Source organism: Pinus tabuliformis, chromosome 8 (assembly GCF_031772625.1).
Source record: "Pinus tabuliformis cultivar Carrire ecotype Pingquan chromosome 8, CPIR1, whole genome shotgun sequence".
In the NCBI taxonomy this organism is placed as follows: Eukaryota; Viridiplantae; Streptophyta; class Pinopsida; order Pinales; family Pinaceae; genus Pinus; species Pinus tabuliformis.
In genome coordinates, this window is record NC_142294.1 from 151061883 (window position 1) to 151083307 (window position 21425).

The following is a 21425-nucleotide window of genomic DNA, read 5'->3' on the forward strand; positions in this document are numbered from 1 at the left end:
TGAACTTTTGATATAATAATAAGAAGAATTGATCAAAGGGTTTTCCCCACATTGGGGTTTTTCCCTGGCATCCGCCAAATCTGGTGTTCTCTTGTCTTGGCTTGTCTTCTGCATATTGTTTTATGTTCTATCTACTTTTACTGTCAATGTGATTAATGGTTAATATGATTGCTACTGAAAATCTAAATTGAAATTGCTATTGGGCTGCTTAAAGAAACATTGAAGTAATTGTGCTAAGCATAGAATATACCATTGTTAACTAAATTTAACACCCACTCTTCAAGCCATTACATGAAATATACTCTTTTATAATGTCAAGTATCATTACATTACAAAAATCAGGGGGAACATACCAAGGGTGTCACACTCCACATGTGTGAAATATCAATAAAATAATGGTGTATCCTCGAAGGTGTAATAACCCCTCATTAAGTGTTGAAAAGTCAACAACAACCCAACTAACTCCATGGAGGAAGGGGACGACCCCATCATCAAATAATAAAATAATATTATATGTGTGAGTGCCTCAGCATGTGTCTAGTGGGTGAGTGCTTCATCTAAAACCTAATCCATGTCGCAATAAAGCGAACTATGTGTCAGATAACACCAAAGACACCAGGGCTCTCACATTCGGAAGCTCAAACTAAGGTAACCCACATCAAATAAACCATTAAAGTTTAAACCATGAAAAGGATATATATGCCCACACTCCCATAATAAGTAATATCATCCATACCAAGTTGTAATCCGTAAGTAAGACCCAAAGTGCTAGGGTGCTCCACCTAGGGATAATGTACCATCAGATTATATAAATTATGTCCCACAATCTAATCTTGTAATGACTAGCACAATCAGAAGAAAAGGGGACCATGTAAAGTTTTCTCTTTTCCCTAATGACAATACGCCAAGCATATCATCACAAGACTGAATTACATCATAGCACCAATGAGCTCCAATAATAATACTTCAACAACCACAACTGTAGATCCTTCTATGCTCAAAGGGAACCATCAAGTGCTCATACAATCAACCACTTTCTTGTAGACACTGCACACCAATGGTTGGCCATGGTTGGACAAGCCACAGGGTATGTTACCGGATCCGTCAGCCTTGGCGGATGGATTCGCGGATCTGATCCGGATCCGGATCCGGATTCGCTTGGATCCGCTTAGGGACCCATATGAAAATGTTTTCTTCACCATAATGTGCACCCTGAAATTCAAACTGCGGTTCCTGCAATTTGGGATTTTTACAATACAAAACTACCTATATTCACTGAATTAATTTTTTGTTAATATTCCCTGAATTAATTCCTAACTTTGGGTCCCTTTGGTCACGGGAGAAGTTCATATTCGCTGAATTAATACTCTATTAATATTTGTTGAACTAATACTCTGTTAATGGGAGAAGTTCACATTCGCTGAATTAATACTCCATTAATACTTGTTGAATTAACACTGTTAATATTCGCTGAATAAATACCTAGCTTCGGGTCCATTTGCTCACGGAAGAGGTTATTTCCCAAATAATACTTAGCTTAATACCTGGCTGGTAAAATGCATTTGGTGGGTTGCTTGTAGCCACCATGGCGGGCACCCTCGCCAGGTCATTGGAACATATCAGTGATGTTTTTTTTTATTAACACATTGTGAATCGGTAACTGCCAGTCCTAATCTATGGGAGACCCAGGATCAATCCTCGTCGCTGCCTCTATAACACCAGGGGTACATCCAACTACTTGCAAGTCGGATATACTAAGATCCTATGATTTGAGCAAGAGCGAGATTCACGTGCCGCCAAGACGGGATTGGGGATTCTGCTCCTTTAGCTACCACCACAGCAGGTCATTGTATTCAATGAGATTTGAACTTCGGTCTCCTGGGCTTCACCCAAGTGTACTTACCATCAAACCACACATCACTGTACAGAGCATATCAGTAATGTTAGAAATACTATGGTATTAGAAACCAAGGGCTGACCATTCATTGGAATGTGGGGACATTTGGGGACACTTATGGAAAATTTATTAATGTTCTAGAGATTATTCACGTTCAGATGTCGGAGCTCAACTAATAACTTATTAATATTAATAACTATATAATTTTTAACATATAATAATAATAATAATATAGATAATACTATGAAAATTTAAATTCATAATATCGTAAGCTCATATATTAATGAACTCAACTTATAATTTATTAATATTAATAAGTAATAACTATGTAATTTATAACATATAATAATAATAATACAGATATATTATACAAATTTAAATTTATTATAATGTAAGCTCATATATATTAATTAAATTTTAAAATTTGGTATTTTAAAGTTAAGTTTTATATTTATAATTTAATTCTAAATTAAAATTATATATATAAGATTCAAACTTCGACTGTAAAAAAATTATAATTTAAAATTAAGTTCTATATTTATATTATAATTATATATTGCACTATAAATAGAAATATTAAAATTTATATATCTATTAAATAAAATATATTAGTTTATTATATCATATTTTGAAAATATATATTTATTATTAAATATCACATAAAATAAAATTAACAATTTAAAATTTTGTATTTTTACAAATTATAATTGCTAATGTTTATCTTCTTTGAAAGTAAGGAAACATGTTAATAGCTCAAGACCTAAAAGTATCTTGCGAGGGTGGAAGTTGCCGCTATTACATACCACATACAAGTTATTTTTAAATGGCCAATTTTGTCTACACATAATGATGTAGCTGCATGCTGAGATCTTCAGATTGTATCAACAAAGGTTAGACCAGTAACCATGAATATTGTAGCCTTTTCCATACTATGGAAAATATTTATTACTATATACATGCCGTTTCCCCGCCGTATCCAGATCCTGGCTTTTAAAAAATCTGATGGATCCGTATCCGTATCTGTATCCGCATCTAGATCTGGATCCGAATCCTGGTAACTTAGGCCACTGGGGAAGTGTCGGGGAAGGTGTGTGCATCAATAATAATGCCTTTGTATCTGTCCAATAATCCATCAGTGTCATCTGCAAGTATATGTCATGTGTGATGAAAATCACAAGGTGAAATCTCATGCAATATGAGGGTTAACGGTGGTTACATGGATTTGTGGATTCAGAGTGGCTAGGAGATGCAAGCAAAAGGGGAGAGTACTACTGGTTATTGCTTCAGCTTGGGATGAGGTATGATTTGTCGGTTCTATAAGAAGTAGGTTGCAGTTTTGTTCAATTCAACATAAGCATAGCATGTGTTTGTGTTATCAGCATGTTGTGAGGTCATTTGACTTACAAGTTGGTTACAGAGTTGACTGATCAGATGTTGGAGCCCAACACTGTGCACTATGACAATCATAGTTGCATTAGGCTCTTTGAGAATCCAGTGTTTCATGATTGTTCCAAGAAAATAGATGCCCATTACCATTTCCTAAGAGATGAGTACAAAAAGGAGTTATTGTTCTTGATTATGTTTCAGTTGATTTGCAGGCTGCTGACAATCTAACAAAACCCCTTGCAAAGGGGGAGTTTGAGATTTTGAGAGAGATGCTTGATTTGGTGGAGCTCACCTTCCTTGCGAAGGGGGAGTTCTAGTTTTTGGTTGCTTTGAGTTGTTTTCCTAGGAAAAGGGTGCATGAGTGCTAAAGGGGCTTCCTTGCAGGATGGGTGTACCACAGGGGAGAGGTTCCCTACACCCCTATGAAAGGTTCCGTATGCTTATAATGCTTGGCATCTTCTATGTTTGGTCAGTGTAAGGTTATGATAAATTCTATGATACTGATGATAGATTCCACTTACGAAGTTAGACAGCTTAATGATGGATTCCTTACACAGTTATGACAGTTATGATAGATTCTTTTATAAAAGAATGTGCAGGAGCTATTCTAGGCATAGGTGGGGCACATTGCTTGAGAGAGATTCCTTTGTATGTTGCATGCTCTGTTTGAGGTCTATTATTAGCAGTTATATTTTGTAACTGCTTTTACCTCTGGTCAAGTTTGACTAGATGAGGGAGGGAACTACTTAAATTATATATTAATACATGTGAAATGAGTGGAGCAATAGTGTGGGAGTGTGAAGGTTTGAGGGAAGCCATTATAGTCAATCTTGGACAGTATTATAATCCCTTTATAGTGTTAATGAGAAGATAGTGATTACTGTTACAGAATTCCAGATTGAGTGGGCCTAATGGTTAAGAACATGTATTTCCTCCTAAGAGGTCACAGGTTCAAATCCAGAGAGGGGTAGAGTATGTATCTGTAGACTTTAGCAGTCAAAATTGCTGTGCAGAGACAGGAGGGGGTCTCATACGCCAATTTGGTGTTTGACTTGGCCATGACCTTAAAAATTAGACAATTATTTTTATTTTCATGCTGCAGATTTCTTAGATCAAAGTTCATCTTTTGCAGGACTGATATCATCTCTTGCTATGCAGATGCAGTGTTTTCACTTTTGCATTTTCCGTTCAATGCTTTTTTTAACAGATCCGAAGCCTTGGGTACTGTTTTGGTCTTTCTGTTTTAGTTGTAGGACAGATTCTTCGATTGAGGTCTGAGTATCAAGGAAATGTAAAATCACAATAGGTATGGTCGATGACAATGTTATAACTGTTAGAAGGCTGATGTTATTTGTATACTTATTGGTTGATGCTCTAATGATTAATTTACTACATATTACATTTCTAGCTTCTTAAAAATGTAATATTTGTCTACAAGCAGCATGGAATTCTATGTTTTCCATAATTTTGAAACTAATTTGGCATTCTGAATGTTTTTTGAATTAAATATATAAAAATATATATACTCAAAACTATTCCTTGGATGCTTTGCTCACGAGGTTTTTGGCAATTGACAGTATGGGGCTCCTGCTCCTTACTCCAATTTCTTGTGTTGCTTCCACTCCCAACATCACTGGTTGTAATATAACATCAACGCTTTTTGGAAAAAATGAAAAAGAAAAATATGAATTGTCGCCAAATTTTGTCTATATTATTGTTGCTGAATTCTTGTTTAGCCCTGTGACATCACCTATAGACTGCACTTTTAACCTTCTGAATTCTTTCTTAGTTCTACAACCTTCCTATGAACCTGCATTTATACTCTATAGATACTATCTGAGAAATATCAAAATATAACCCATTTATTTTGTCAATTTCACATATCTGAGAAATATCTCGATCTTATATGGACAGTTGGTTATTGCTATTGTTTTTTGTCCTATAAGTTGGTGGGGCTCTTATGTAATAATATGTATAGGCTAGTGTGATTGTGGATAGTCACCTAACATTTTTTTAATGCAACAAATGATATTTTCAGGCTTTACTAATGACAATTAATGCTTCTTATATTATGCAATATGCATTAACAAAGATTTGACACCTATGGTTTATTTTCAAAATATCTAGTCTCTGAGCACAAAGAAATTCTTGTTCTTTTTATTTTTGTAGGTCTCTGATATAAAGGGAGGGGATATGTTCACAATTAGTAAAGCTCCCAATGAAATGGGAGGAAGCCACACAGAACTAATTGGTAGTGAAGACATCTCAGCAGCGATTGAAGAAAAAGAAACACATTCATTTGAAATTGATCCTGCTCAGGTTCAAAGGAGTCGTGGTTCTCATATAATACTAACTAGAAGTATGGTTGATTGGCAGCTCAATCAACAGCATTGCATTTCTTTCTACTTTTCTTAACGTTTTGACATTTGTTCTTCTTTTACAGGTTGAAAATGTGAAACAACGTTGCTTACCAAATGCTTTAAATTATCCCATGCTTGAGGAGTATGACTTCAGAAATGATACTGTGAGTCTGTGGCATCAAAGTTTGCAAATTTGCTATGCATCTTACTGTGATGTCTGTAGCATCCATGTTTCCAAGTTCTGAATGCTTCTTTTAATAGACTCTATGAAAAATGTTGTCTCCCATGCTGGGGTACTGCTATAGTTATTTTGTACAGTGCAAGGAAAAACAAACAGGCTGTCCCAATAGATAAAGTTGATTGTTCAATACCATGAACATTTATTATTCATTCCCTATACATGTATGCATCTATAGAAGATTCATAAGAAAACCTGAGCACAAGGCTTGCAGTTAATATAATCATATCAAACCCAAAATTGATGAGCTTATTTTAGATTACTTTGTGATTAGCGCCATTAAGAGCATGATAAGCCTGGTAAATATCTCCACCGTTCCAAGATGGTTTGACTGATCTTGATCAATCCTTTGAACTTTGTTTGGACTAATCCTTTTCACTTTGACTCCCGCTTTCATTATTGGATATGTGTAGCCCTATATATTTAATTGTTTTTCTGCACAATGAGCAATTGCTAAAAGATCCATATGTTTATCTTATTTTTCCAACTATAGCTCTTATTGGGCAGAAGTAACTATTATACTCTATTGATACAATTTTATAGTGTTCTACCAAGTTTCTAGTACAAGGGATGCAGGAATGGGGAAATGCATTTGAGGGATGTGTGGAGACACTTCCCAAACTTTTTGAAACATTATCGGAAAAGTTGGGGTGCCTGTTCGAAATCCTTAAAAATTAAAAATTTGCGTATGAGAAACAATGACGAGTCACAAACATGAATGATATGCTATAAATATTCACACTTGCTATAGGATTTTGATTTTTTTTTTCTTTAAAATTTTAAATTAGTTCTTCTAAGGTCATTGAGAAAAAATCATAGGGAATGCCTGTGACTCCCCTTTTTTGCATGGGTGTTGCCCAAGAATCCCCCACAAAAGGGAAACATCCTCTATTTCTTGGTGAATGTCCCGTTTGTGTCTCCCTGAATTTGCTCAACAAGGGGTTGTGGGGAAACCAGTGTTTTAACAATGATTGACTTGGACTTTGACTCGGTTGAGTGGACCAAGTCAACCATCATCTGTATTGACTTGGCCTCCTAAATGACCAGTTTGGCACTGAACCAGGCAAGTTGGTGTACAGCTTGACTGGTTTAGTACAAAACCGGTCCAACTTACTTGAGTTTGTACCTACTCATCTGAGTTAATCCAATTTGGCACCCTACAAGCCACAATGCACAGTTTGAAGGGATTTTTATTTATTTATTTATGCATAAAACCTAAAATTCTATCACACCCTAAACCCTAAAATTATATAGAGATACCCTATTTGCCTACCACCATGTAGTTCCATATGTCCTTGAGGAGTTTGTCAAGTCTGAGGACTCGGAGCAAGATATTGTAGTTCATGTCGAGGATCCCATTTCTAGCAATGGTGATGAGTTTGATGATAGATCATGTGATCAATGATATGTAGGAGGCCAGTGGCTTGTAGCATCATGCATGCTGTTTTTTGGACTCTATAGTCCATTTAGAGTCTTGTTGATTATGTATTTTGTTTCAAATATGTATTGCACTTGGTGCCATTTTGATATATTCACGTTTTTTTTCAGGAAAAAAGGTTATACCTTCTATTTTAAGACCGAAAGTACATTCCACAGGTGTTGTTAGTGCAAAACTAAGTTGCATGGTATGGGGAAATGGAGACGTGTTTCTGAAATGGGAACGTGCTAGAAATGTGACCCCCAAAAAAACAGGAAATGGGAAAATGTGATATATATGTATTTGAGAAAATTACACTGAAAAAGTTCCATGATAACATTATAATTTAGAATACAGATACAAATTCATGAATAAATAAGTGCCAAGGCCCAAGGCCCAAGAAAATCATGCTACAAGAAATACATACATATCATCGAAATCATTGCCTATATTGGGATCATCATCATCTATATCACCTCTAAGCATTAAAATAAGATAGAAAAAGCTTAACATGTCAAATTCAGATTTTGTTTGAGTGATGGGTACATTTTTACTAGAGTGATGATAGAGGAGTTTAATATTCAATGCCACTAACGTCAAGGTACATAGAGGGGTTGGTGCTTTTGATTAAATGCTAGTTCCATACTCTTGTACGAGGCATAATTCAATTGAAATGTTGTAATCCCCCCGATCCTAAAATTTTAAAAACTGTTAAGTCTGCGGGGTTTTGAGGGGGATATAATATTCTATTTTCTCCATATGAAATCAAATGAGGTTGGAACTGTTGTCACCCGGATTGTGTAGGCACTGCGACAACGCTCAGGTTGGGGGTTATCACCCTGATCCCCGACATCTTTGTTCTAGTTGTCTCCCAACAACAAGCTATGGGGGGTAGTCCCTATGGAAATGGGATGAAGGAAAAAAAGCTGGGAACCAACTTGCCCGGGAGACAAAGTTGAGTGGCCTAACCACGTGGTAAAAATTTAGCAAGATTAATGATTTAATTAGATTTAGAGTTTGAGACCAGTGCCTTATGGAGTCAAGAGTTTTTGCTTATTATAAATTATGACCAAGTAATTGGATGGACAACCACTGCTTGTATGATTAGCTAACCTATATGCTTATGCAAATCCTAGGGTCTAGGTGTGATGCAAGGATCTTGGTTAATTTTAATTATATGCTTAGTCTAGATGTGACCTTCCCTTGGTTATTTTGAAGCTAGGCTCCAAGGTAGGTTGTCAGAAGGAGGCCAATAAGAAGCAGACAAAGACCTAATTAACAATACCTTTAGTTAGGCTCCTATCACCCGATACTTCCGGTGTTGCAGAGACGATGGCTCTGACGAGTGCAAGGTCACCGTGTTAACCACTAAAGAGTTGCTAAGCCCCTCAAGCTAGGTGAGAAGGGTGACCCTATGTTTCTATCAACCAAGCTTATGCTTGGAGGTATGTTTTAATGCAACTAATTCCTAGAATGCTTGTGCAAGGATGATGAGTGAAATTATCTTGAGTTAAGATTTGTTTGAGTTCTTATGTACTCAATGTAAATTATCTTATAGCAAGAGTACTTGACAATAATGGTATGACAATCCTAAACAAGATAAATGCGTAAGGATACAGGTGCAAACTTTCAACTATAGATTAATCCACAAGATGCTTAACCAATTTGTAATAAGAACTTAGAGCAATTTATCCAATTATCAATTAACCAATGGTTACAAGATGTCAACCGCAATTACCAAAGATGATTCTCAACAAGATATTTTGTGATCTTATTATTCAATGCTAACTATCAAGAGATGCTCAATTGGATTCAATCAATGCTTATAACCACAATATCTTAAATGTCAAAACAACTTTAGACAAGATTAGAAGATTTAGGGCTTGAGTGACTAAGTGCCAAGTTAACAAATTCTTAAATTCAACTCAAGACACGCCAATGCTAGATCATCTGTAGTACTTAAAAAATTTAGTACTTATTAGTCTTATTTCAGCTGTAGGAAAATCTTTTTAAATCATTAAATTTGCCAAGCATATGAAACCGAAAATTTCCCAATGATTAGCCAATGTAAATTTATGATTTTCAGACCTCTTAAGATGTAACAAATGACTGTTATGACAATAGTAAGAAAGTTATAACAACAATAAGGAAAACACCTTAGATCCAAGAGACAATAAGTTAATGATGACTAGATATGATCAGTGAGATGGCCAACAACTTGCCAAAGTAAACTATGAGTTTTAAACCATTTTAAGATGCAGTATTCAGAAATAAATAAGATTTGATATAACTTATTACAACAACAATTAAATCAACATATCAATAGGTTATTGATGCTACAACAAGTGCCCAAAATGCCCAAAACTAGAAAAAAATTGCCAAAACTGAAAAATTTAGTTTTTGAGCCTTTTAAGGTAAATTATTCAGAAAATTACAGATTTGATTCAGTGATTTATGCAGAAAATTCCAGCAAACAAAATTTTAGATCTAAGCTAGATCTTTGATGCCCAAGTGGCCAAATTTCTAGAAAAATTAAATTTTGCAATTTTAGAGTATTTTGACCAACTAAATGTGATTTTAAGGCTTATGTATCACTGTTATGAAACAAAAATTACAGCAATAGCAAAAAAATGAGAAAACTAGGGTTTAGAGAGCAAACCCTAGGCCCAAGGCCTTGTAGATTACTTGCCCGAATTTGCTAAAATTTCTTCAATGTACTTGGCACCTGAAAACACAAGATTTGAGTCAAAATTGCTGCAAAACAAATTGTTAGAGATAAAATGCCAAACCTTTGAAGAAACTTTTGTTTGCAATGAGATCTAGCCTTTGTAGGGCTTATGGCCCTCTTAATGCTTGCAAAATAGGTTCCAAACACTAGCCTTTTAGGTTGGGTAAGGTCTAGGGCTTTCAGAAAATGGGTTTTTTCCTCGATTTGAAAATAAACAACTTGCAAAAATAGCCTAAAAACCCTAGACGCCTAGGGTTTTTGAGGTCTCCAATGCCAACTTCTTCCTCAATCCTGAAGCAAATTTAGAATGGAAACCCAAATACCCAATATAAAACATTTAAATTTCAAAACCCCAGAAACCCCAAACACTGTACAAAAATTAAAAACCCCCAAACCCCAAATATATACAAAAATATTAAAAATATGCAAAACCCAAGTTAGAAAAAATAATTTATAAGTTAGATCTACAACATTATTTTCAAGATTTACAAATGTACAGGGGCTTTGAAAATTTTGAAATTCTTGAGAAAAATATTTTTATGGAGTTTTTCTTTTGAAGAATGGCTAATAATACTTTAGAAACCCCAATGTATACTATAGCCTTCGCAAAGATTTAATCCACCATACACATATTTGGGGTCCTAGCGACAGTGATTCCTGCCCAAGTTTGTCAACTTGGAGGCCAATGTCAGAAGTACCTTCACACACTATGTATTTATCTCAAAAATAATTTGCTAGATCACATGGGGAATCAAACCACCTAAGATTAGCCCAAAACTATCAATAGTATGATTTTATCTCCATCTAATGAAAAAACAGATCTCACCAATATTCAACACAACATAGAGATGCCCGTAATTAGCACATACCACAAATCAATAAGCTCACCTTGAATTGCATTTCAAAGTCTTTATTATGACATAAAAATAGTTCCCAACGGGACAATAGTTTCAAAGATGCTTCAACAACAATTTTTTAGCCAAAATTCAAGATGCTAGAGACTCAAATGACCCTCTAATTTATAGATTTATCCTCCAAGTGGAAGGTTAGTTTCTTTGATCCTTGTCAAAATAATCTTGGCCATTGATAAATACTTAAAGATCTTTTAATCTTAGCCCTTGATTTTTTATTTTTGAGGAATTTTCGGATTTGTCATTTAATTCCATTTTTATTATCTCAAAATTAGTTATTTTGAGCTAATTTCCTCAAAAATTTGACTTTGACTTAACCACCAAGGTTCAAGGGTCCAAATTTTCTTGAAATATACAATATTCCCTTTGTAGAGGGCTTTTAAAAATTAATTCCTTTAAGACCCTCGAATTTTTCCACTTGGAGAATTAATTTTCCTAAGACAACTTAATTTAACTCTAATTAATTAATTTTTTGGCTTAGGATTTAATTTTTTTTGCTAGAAAAATTAATTAATTTACACATGAGGGGATTTAATAATTTTCCACCCTCTAATATATAAGATTTTTACATTTACAACCTTCAAAGGGGGAATACACATTTGGCTTAGACCCTCAAGACACATAATCTATCTGCGACACAATATGATCTAATAGACCCAATGATCTGTAATAAAATAATTAAGCCAACTGACTTAAATTATTCCCAAATCTCTTTTACATCAGACTCGACTATAAACACTAGGACTCACCTAAGAATTCGACAATAAATTTCACCCTAGCTTTGGGGGTTTATGTTGGAGGGAAAAAACTCTTCTGATTAGTCGTGTTTAGAAACACAGATAATCAGTGAGGTTAGAAAACCTCCTAGGATGAAATTCATTGCCAAAATCATAGGTTTACCTAGGTTATTACATATACTCAAGGTCTTACTAGGATCATTTACATCATATAACTTGTAGAATGGGTTGACCATGACACATGAATTGCTGATAGGTAATATGAGTTTGTCGAAAAATTTGGTACTTCTGCTTCCTTGGAACTTTGACAATTTGAGTGCAATAAGAACCACTCTCAAATATCTTGAAAAAATTAATGTCACTTTTACATTAAGTATTTAACATCACCATTAATTACATAACATTCTTAACATCACCATTATATTATATACCATTAGTAGGGCCCTAGGGTTGAATATTAGTCTTCCCCACTCAATTTTTTTGTTTTAATTCTTCTAAAACTAATTTGCATTTGGCTCACATGCGCTACTGATACATGTTATACGACTAGCGAGATATGTTGTACAATACCTGAAATGCATTTCAAGAGGGGTGGAATGCATTTCAAAAACATGAAATGTGTTACACCTCTCTTGAAACACATTTCAAGTGCGTTTTAACTTTTCACGTTTCTGTACTGAAACTTGCTTGGGGTTGGAAAATCAACAGTGGAAACTATTAATCTTATTTTCCTTAACCTTGATATTTGCTTGTGAATATTACTTAGCACATGAAATGTGTTACACCTCTCTTGAAACACATTTCAAGTGCGTTTCAACTTTTCACGTTTCTGTACTGAAACTTGCTTGGGGTTGGAAAATCAACAGTGGAAACTATTAATCTTATTTTCCTTAACCTTGATATTTGCTTGTGAATATTACTTAGCTTCTTTATGTTCTTTAGTTAGATCTTTTCATCAAACAATATCAAGAACACTAATAGCAACAATAGATGACACATATATTAGGCTCTCAGCCAGGGAAAAACCCGGAAACTCTTCTCTTCTTAGAATCTTCTTTAAATGAGATACAAATACACATACCCCAGACCAATTCCTTCTCGTAGTACCAAGTCAGCCCTTCTTCAAGTCCTTCCTTGATTCTGCACCAAACTGCTACACATTGCAACTTCGACCTGCCAGTTTCAATACTGCAACTCATCTTGCAACTTCGACCTTGCAATTTTGGCCTTGCAGCTTCTCTAGAATCCCTACTCTAGCCTCCTCCTAAGACCTTCCTAGAGAAAGATAACTCCCCCAAGGTCAACGAGGTCAATATAGAGTTTTCTCCCTTCCAACTACAAGATTCTACACTTCGTCCTACTGCAACTTGGACCTGCAATTTCGGCCTCCTTCTGCAACACCATAAACCCTAGATCTTCGCATGTGTGAGATAGATGGAGACCAAAAACAAGATATTTCATCCTTCTAGCTTCTCCTAGCCCTTCTGTCTTCTTCTTGCTTCCTAGCTACAAATCAAACTCTTTCTTGATAGATCGAACTTTTGGAGTGTGTTCAGATGAGGTCGAACTGCTTCCTTTATATAGCCTTCCTCAAGGGGTCGAGTTCCCTTCTTTAGGCCGACTTGATGTTCCCAGGGCCAACTTGTACTTTGGAGCTTCCAGGACTTTCTAGACTCAAAAATAATTCTTTTTACAAATAGATTTTGCCTAGAAGGGTCTTATAAACATGATGTTGACTCCTTTGACTGAAGACAATAAATTCTAAGACCTAACAAACCCTAGAAGCACAAAGAACATGCTTTTACCTAGAAGGCCGTCAATAATAAGCATGAAACCCATGCTTTGATAATAATAACTTTTTTCTTTTCTTGTTTGTTACATAGGATACATATTGAAATGAGTACAACAATTATGAGGACCGAAGCTAGTTACATTTCTCAACACTTGGTACGTTGGGGGGGTCACGTTTCCTGCAACTTAGGTGCAGAACCAGAGCATACTGATTCACTTAGCAAAAGCATACATGGATATTCTAAAAGGACATATTTTCAGTACTACACATCTAGATGAGCATGATTAGGTAGTCTTATAAAAAAATATTTACATCCGCATAACAAAAAAGCTCACATGAGTGCCTGGAAAGGAAAACTTGAGCAAATATGTGGCTCAGCAGTCTATGGAATTTCTCTCTTGTCAAGCAACAAGTTGATCATCCTTGTGTTCTTCAAAGATGAAAGAGTTCATGGGGAGTAGTGCCTCCTTAGAAATAGCATCCACCTGCATATTTAATTCTTGGAAAATGTGTGTAAAGGAAATCTACTGGAAGAGCACAGAGAATAATTTCAATTACTGCCAAGTTGTATAAGGCCCAGATTGCAAACCTGTATTATGCCCTGCATCAGATTATAATCAACTCTGAATCACAAAGGACCTGTAGATGTTGTATGTTCCACTTAACAATGCATATTAGCATTGCAAAAAGTGCACTGAATTCTCCCATATTATTAGTAGCAATTCCTAGGATGGCTTTGCCAATGAGGAAGTGATTTGTTGAGAAATGTAGAATGAACTGCAGACCGCAAAGAGGAGCATCTCCCTGTTTTGCTCCATCAGAAAAGCCCGACTTCTTTTCCTTGTTAATATTGAGCTCACCTACTAAACAAAGAGGTTTCATATTGCAGGGAGATTTGAACAAATTGATGAGGGCTATTACCTGTAAAGTGACATTCACTGGAGGAGTAAATTTGTTTTCAAACAGTCCTTTGTTGCATGCTAGCCATATGCCTCACGCAATAAGAATGGGCAGGGATTTGAATTTCTTGAGATTGTACAGAATCCAGATTGAAGAAATACCTGTAACATTCCTCTATAGTGCTATAGTCCTACAAATGCTTCAGGTTCAACTGTTCCTCAAGATGCTCCCTTACTTTCCTGGTGAAGGGACAAGCCAAGAACAGGGGGATGTTAGTTTCAGCCTCATTGCAACATAAATAATAGAAACCTGGTCCCTTAATATTTCTCCCTTGAATCCTGTCGCAGGTGAGTATTTGGTTCTTTAAAATGAGCTAGAAAAAGAGTATGCCTTTTGATGGTGTCCTTGTCTTGCAAATTTTATTCTACCACAATTGATTTGTCACTGGATCAACCTCCTGCAATGACTTATAAGCCAACTTTCCTGTGTACTGTCCACCTGTGGTATTATAAGTGCACACCAATTCATCATTACTGTCCTGCAGACTAACATGTACATAATTTAGTTCAAAAATATGTAATTGCCAATGTTGATGCCAAGTCGCATCCAATGCCATCTCCTGTGCAGTAAGCCAATCTTGACTCCACGTTGTAATAGATGCCGGATTTCCAGTGTTGTTTAACGTACATTTACCAATTTCCTGTATAAGAAGGATAAAATTGTTTGGCAGAAAAATGTTTTGACTGAAGCCTGTGTTTGCATCAGTTCCAATTCGGACCTGAACCCCCCTTCCACGCTAAGTGTTTCCACAATATAGGGCAAGCAAGAGTAGTGGCATTCCATTGATTAGATGAATTCATTGTGGTTTTTATCCGGTTCCAGATCCAGTCCATAATCAATCCAGATGCAACATACTCAGCAACCAGAATACATCTCCAAAGACTGTTGCTGGTAAGAAAAACCCAAAGAGATTTCGCTGATAGATCCTTTCTGAACAAGAAAATATTCTTCAACACCCACCTTCCTTGATTGTTGGGGATGGCCACTTGCTTCCACTTAACAAGATGGGATCCCAAAAACTCAGCACACCCTTTCCACAAATAAGTGAAACAAATCTGTTGATTTTGTGAAGGATTCCCTTTGGAATCAAGGCTAGTAGGTGCCAATACACTGGGATAGCTGCAAGTACCAATTTTTTAAGAACCAGCGACCCTTTCAAGAGATCCAACGGTTATACCAAAAGTTGATCTGCTTCTCCACCTTTGCTAATAACCATTTATGGTATGCTGTACCATATTTATCGGGTTTTATAATGTAGCCAAGGTACTTGAAACAACCATCCAGGTCAAAAGAAGTAAATGCAAGAAGATCGGCCAGCTGTGGATGAATATTAGCCTCCACTGATGGAAAATATACAAAAATTATTTGAGTCAAAGTCAAAGTCAATTAACCCTCCAAGACCTTGTCAAATGCAAAGTATCGAGTCAACCTACAAAGGAGCAGTCAGCCTCTCTAGAAGGTGAAGTCGGCCTATTTGAGGGCTCAAAAAAAGACCATATAAAGAGGAACTCGGCCTCACTCAAGATACACTCACTCAAGCATAAAAAGGAGTTCGATCAAGGAAGATAAGGAAGCCTAAACAAGGAGAAGCAAGAGAAAGGAAGATCGAAGCAATTATAGGTCTGTTTTGGGTCATTCTCCTCCACACGTGCGAAGTGTTAGGGCATCGTTTCTGCAGCAGTAAGCACGAAGTTGCAGTCATCTTCAAGAGCTATATTTTGGACTAAGAAAGGTCTCTCTAGCAAGCCGAGTTGACAAAGAAGGGAAGCCAAGTAGAGCGAAGAAGAGAAAAGGGAAATTCGTCCATCTTCAAGCCTCTTATGTAACCTAGGGTTTCTGCAAAAGAAGCCGTAATTGCAGATCTGCAACAACTAGCCAAAATTCTGAGTTAAGGGGTCAAAATCTGAAGCAGTGGATAAGTTTGACCAGCGTTGACTTCAAGGAAGAGAAGCTCATCAAGGAGAAACTTTGACTTGGTCTTGGAGGGGGTTTTGGTCAAGGGTCTAGGTCTTGGAATTCGTCAATTGAAGATTCTATAAGAAGAATTTTGTGGGTTTTCCTCTCATGATTGGAGAGGTTTTGGCCCTGGCTGATCGCCTATATCTTGTGTCCTTTGTCTCATTGTTCTTTATTGTTTTTGGTAGTTGTTTGATGAAGAGAACACATAATAATAAGCAAGAAGTAAATGAAGTAAAATTAAAAATACATCACAAACAATTATCAAGCTAGAGAAATCATCTCATCTCACTGCCCTAGATTTCTCAACAGAGATGACCTTATAGGATGTTTAGGAGCAGGAGGCCTCTAGGAACCAAGTTGATGAGAGCAAGATATCAAGGATGTTTCCAGACTGGATGGTAGGGAAGGTTTCTAGTTCAGAAGAGGAAGAAGAAAGATATCTCCAAGGTCAAGTGCTTCAATTGTGGGGAGTTGGGACATTATGCATCTCAGTGCCCTAGGAAGAAAGGCAAGGGAGAAGCTTCCGACTCAAAGGCAGTTCCAGCAAAGGCGGAGAAGGATGTTGAGACTGATGACGATTGTGCCATGAGTGCTCATGTGCCTCTAGAGAAGAGGTGGGGAGACATGGAGTTGTAGTCGAGAGGATTACATGCAAGGGCAGGATCCTTGAGGTGCCCAAACTATTGGATCACATATGGCTACGGGAGCCCTTAACGACAGTAACATGATGACAGGTGTCACGTGGAGCAAGGTGTGATGGAGCGTCAAGGCAATGCTAGAGTGTAGAAGTCTGTAGCTGCGCAGTGGAGGTTGCAACAGTGAGAGAGGTACATAAGAGGTTGCAGTAGTGCGAGAGGCACATAAGAGATTGTAGCAGCGCAGTGGCAGCAGAGGGAGCACAGGATAGCAACAGAGGTGGCGTCAGCATCACGAGGCTTCCAGACTGACCAATATGTCAGTGATTAGGTGAAGTCAGTTACTTACTTCTTGGTAACTGAGTTGCAGTGCAAGAAGTTAGCAGTGGCAGTGCTATGGGAAGCATGAAGCAACATTTTGAAAGGGAGCTACATTATAGATATAGTAGTGGCAGTGGAAGTGTTATGGGCAGCAGTACAGGAAGCAATAGTGCAGTGGGTGTGGGGCAGTAGGCCTAGCATCAACACAGAGGGCTGATGCGGAGGATTAGTGTTATGCTTCTATGGTGAAGCGTTACTAGAGCACATTCCTTGCTAAGAAGGAGTGTTGATTTTTTGTAGCATCGAATGTGCTCTAGCCATGAAAATTGGTGGAGAGGCTAAGGCACATGAGGTCTCTAAGACCCAGAAATCATTTGGAGAAATTGCACCCGGATAAAGAGATATTAAAATAGTTAATATTTTTAATGAGTTTCTAAGTCTAAATTTAGAAAAATTAAAATATTAATATAAAATGGGTGAGAAAGTTCGAAGTGACGAGGATCGGGCCAATTCTAATCTTAGCCGTTGATTAGGGACTTAATCTCGGCCGTTGAATCATCAACAGGAAAAGTATAAGAGGAGGCTTGAGGGTCAGTTGGAGACACACCAAGAGAGATCAATAATTCCATTTTCTGGGGCTGGGTTTGCTGAGGAAATCGAGTTAGAGATCAGTTGCAGTGAGGGGCAGTTTGGCAAGGGATTTCGATCCAACGTTGAAGAATACATATCAGAGAGGCAACAAAGTGCCAGAAGAGGCAGCGCAGAGGGCTGACGCAGAGGCTAAGGAGGCCAGCGTAGGGGATGCAAAAGCTGTAGAGGCAGACAAAGAGGACGCAGAAAGCTGTAGAGGCTGTTACAAACAACACAGAGGGCTATAGAGGCTATGTAGGGCTGAAGAGGTTGTGCTGAGGTTTTGTGGGGCAGACTGAGAGCATATCAACCAGGAGAGGGTGACGCAGTTCCAGAGAGGGTGACGCAGTTCCAGAGGAGTGCTTGGAGCAGCTTTCGCTGTCTAGCACAAGGAACAGTCAGAGTCATTGTGGGGTTGATCATCCGGTTGTTGATTTGCCGAAATATCTGTCTCCGGAGAGAGGTACTACTGCCAAGGATATTCTCTGAAGGGTGAGCCATTTCTGGCACCCTAGTTGTGTTTAGAAATCTGCTTAATAATAAAACCCTCATATATGCTGCACCGGTTTTCCTGCATTGGGTTTTTCCGAGGACGATTGTCCAAAAATAACGGTGTCCCTTGTGTTGTGTCAATTTATTTTAGTTGTTCATCTGTGTTAAATTATGGTATGTTCTATGCTTAGAGCAGTTTCCTTATTTTTCTTCTTATTAGCTACAGATTAACAATCACATATACATTAAAGTGCAGATAGAACATTAAATGATCAATAGAAAACAAGCCAAGACAAGAGGCACAAGATGTGGCGGCTAGCCATGGACAAACCCCAATGCGGGGAAACCCTTTGATCAAATTTTCTTTTATCTTCAATAGTCTAGCAGAGAGAAATACTACAAAATCTGAATTCTGTAGTTTTATATCAGTAGCAGCAAACCCTAGATCAGCGAAGTCAAACTTGGTCAAACTAGTTGAAATTGGCCTCTAAAATGCTTGGTCAATTTCTGGTCAACTTGTCCTCGAACAACCTGAAGGAACAACCCTTGAACAACGCCAAAAATACAGTCAATCTGTAGATTTCTGAAGTCAACTTGCAGCCCTAAACTTGGGCAGTCAACATGGGACAAACTAGAGGTCAGATCACCTCAGTTTTTGTGCCAAAATTTGCGGCCTGCCTATGAGAGGCAGCCACACCCAATCTGCACCCCTAGATGGTCAACGCTTGGTCAACACTAGTCAAAGAGATGACTTGCTGCCCTAGCGTCCTTTTTGCGTCTTCCTTGCCCTAGGACGTCTTCCTTTCAGCCACATGTGTGAGAAAGAGAGAGGCTCCTTTTATGCATAGGAGAGAGAGAGAGAAGATGAGTGAAAAATGAATACAAATGAGGAGGCACCTTTTATTTATATGCAAACGTTGAGGATGAATAGATGTGATTGTTGGGCTTCTGAGCCTACATAAGTTTGCTGGCTGACCTTGACAATTTGTCCATAATCAAAATAAATTCATATCTCCATAAATACTTATCGGAATCGGATGATCTTTAGATCAATCCTACACCTTTCGACGAGAGGAATCTAGGAAAAATATCAGCGTAAGGTGACCCACATGGAGTTTGGCCCTAGTTTCCAATTTTAACACTCCCTCTCAACTAGGGAGAACTCCATCTGCAATCCGTCTGACCGTCGCTGCTATCTATCCATCAAATGCACTGTCCTGCACAGCTTGACCCCACCCTACTTTGCTCTGCCTTGCTTTGTTTGAACCATGAAGAAGATGTAGGAATTTACAGGGTAAGTTCCTCAGAAAGAACACCAAAAGGACACCGCTCACAACCAGATCACAGATCAATACACCAGTATTTTTGACGTGGTTAAAACCCTCAAAGAGGGAAACAGTCCACGGCCTGAGCCAACGCGGCCACTTCAGGCAATTTATTAATAAAAGAATGAAAATTTACATATGTTTCTCTCATGCACGGATTACCCTACAAATGACCCTCCATGCGCTTTAAATAGAATTCATGGACCAATCGGGTGTCAAGCCACGGATCAAGTGTCGGTAATATCGAGGAGAGAATGAACCGTCGGATCACTACATATCGTGACCGTCGGATTGTAAGTTACAAAATGTACAACGGTAAAGAAACACACTTTACCTAACTCTATACCTAACTCTACACTAGACCAAGTTGTACTTAACTATTTCCTATGTGTCGGAATATCCTAACATCCCCCTTAAGAACAACTTGGGATAGGATTGAAGGATTTACAAATATGACACAATAGGAGAAGGAAAGAGGCACTAGAGCCTATCCCCCCTTAGTGACAACTTCCTGAACTCCAACCATAAATCAAAGTTTAGTGAACTTCGCCTCTGTGAGAGCCTTTGTGAAGATGTCTGCAACTTGATCATCTGTTGAACAATATTGCACTTCAAGAACATGGTCGTGAATGAGCTTTCTGATGAAGTGCATGTGCAGTTCAATGTGTTTGCTGCGCTGATGTTGGACTGGATCTTTGCATAGCTGAATGGCACTTTGATTATCACACCAAAGTGTAGTCGGATGCTGCTGTTGAAAGCCAAACTCTGACAGGATCTGACGAAGCCACAAGGCTTCCTTACTAGCTTCTACGGCACCGCGATACTCTGCTTCTGCTGATGAAAGAGAAATGGCAGCTTGTTTCTTACAAGCCCATGTAATAGGTCCTGAACCAAGAGTGAACACATAACCGACAGTAGACTTCCGATCATCAGGGTCACCAGCCCAATCGGAATCAGTGAAACCAACCAATAGAGGAGATGCTTCGGCACTGTAATGAATCCCAAACTGAACTGTACCTCGAACATGAACCGAGCAACAAGGCCAACAGCAAAGGAAAGGTCAGGACGAGTATGGGTTAGATACAAAAGTTTTCCTACAAGTTGACGGTATAAGGTAGCATCAACTTCAGGAGAATTACAAGTGACTGAAAGTTTGACTCCAGACTGAAAGGGAGAAGGGGCTGGCTTACAGTCTTCCATGTGAAAATGACGTAGAATATCACAAGCATACTTGGACTGGGAAAGGGAAATACCCTCCTTGGATTGCAAGACTTGAAGACCGAGAAAATAGTGTAAGTGTCCTAAGTCTGTCATTTCAAATTTCCTTTTGAGGCTAGACTTCACATGGTTTATAAGGTTGGGATCACTACCAGTAAGGATAAGATCATCAACATAAAGAACAAGGATGATAAGAGAGTTGCCCACTTTCTTGGTGTAGACAGTATTGTCAGAATGACACCTAGAAAAGCCAGATTCTAAAAGAAAGCTATCCATTTTGGCATACCAAGCCCGAGGAGCTTGCTTGAGACCATAAAGGGATTTCTTAAGTCGACAAACAAGGCTGGAGTCTGTTTGTATGAAGCCAATGGGTTGTTCCATATAGATTTCTTCATGCAAGTCCCCATGCAAGAAGGCAG

At 37.8% G+C, this 21425-nt stretch overlaps 1 protein-coding gene across 2 annotated transcripts in view; it reads left to right on the top strand.

The window, feature by feature from the left end:
• The window catches only part of LOC149234573 (general transcription and DNA repair factor IIH helicase/translocase subunit XPB1-like), a 217791-nt gene that overhangs the window by 51316 nt on the left and 145050 nt on the right, over window positions 1-21425 (top strand). For both annotated transcript variants that reach the window (XM_089371870.1, XM_089371869.1), the window contains exons 8-9: window positions 5453-5602; window positions 5727-5807. In XM_089371870.1, the coding sequence (XP_089227996.1) occupies window positions 5453-5602; window positions 5727-5807 (231 nt within the window). The remainder of the gene's footprint in view (window positions 1-5452; window positions 5603-5726; window positions 5808-21425) is intronic.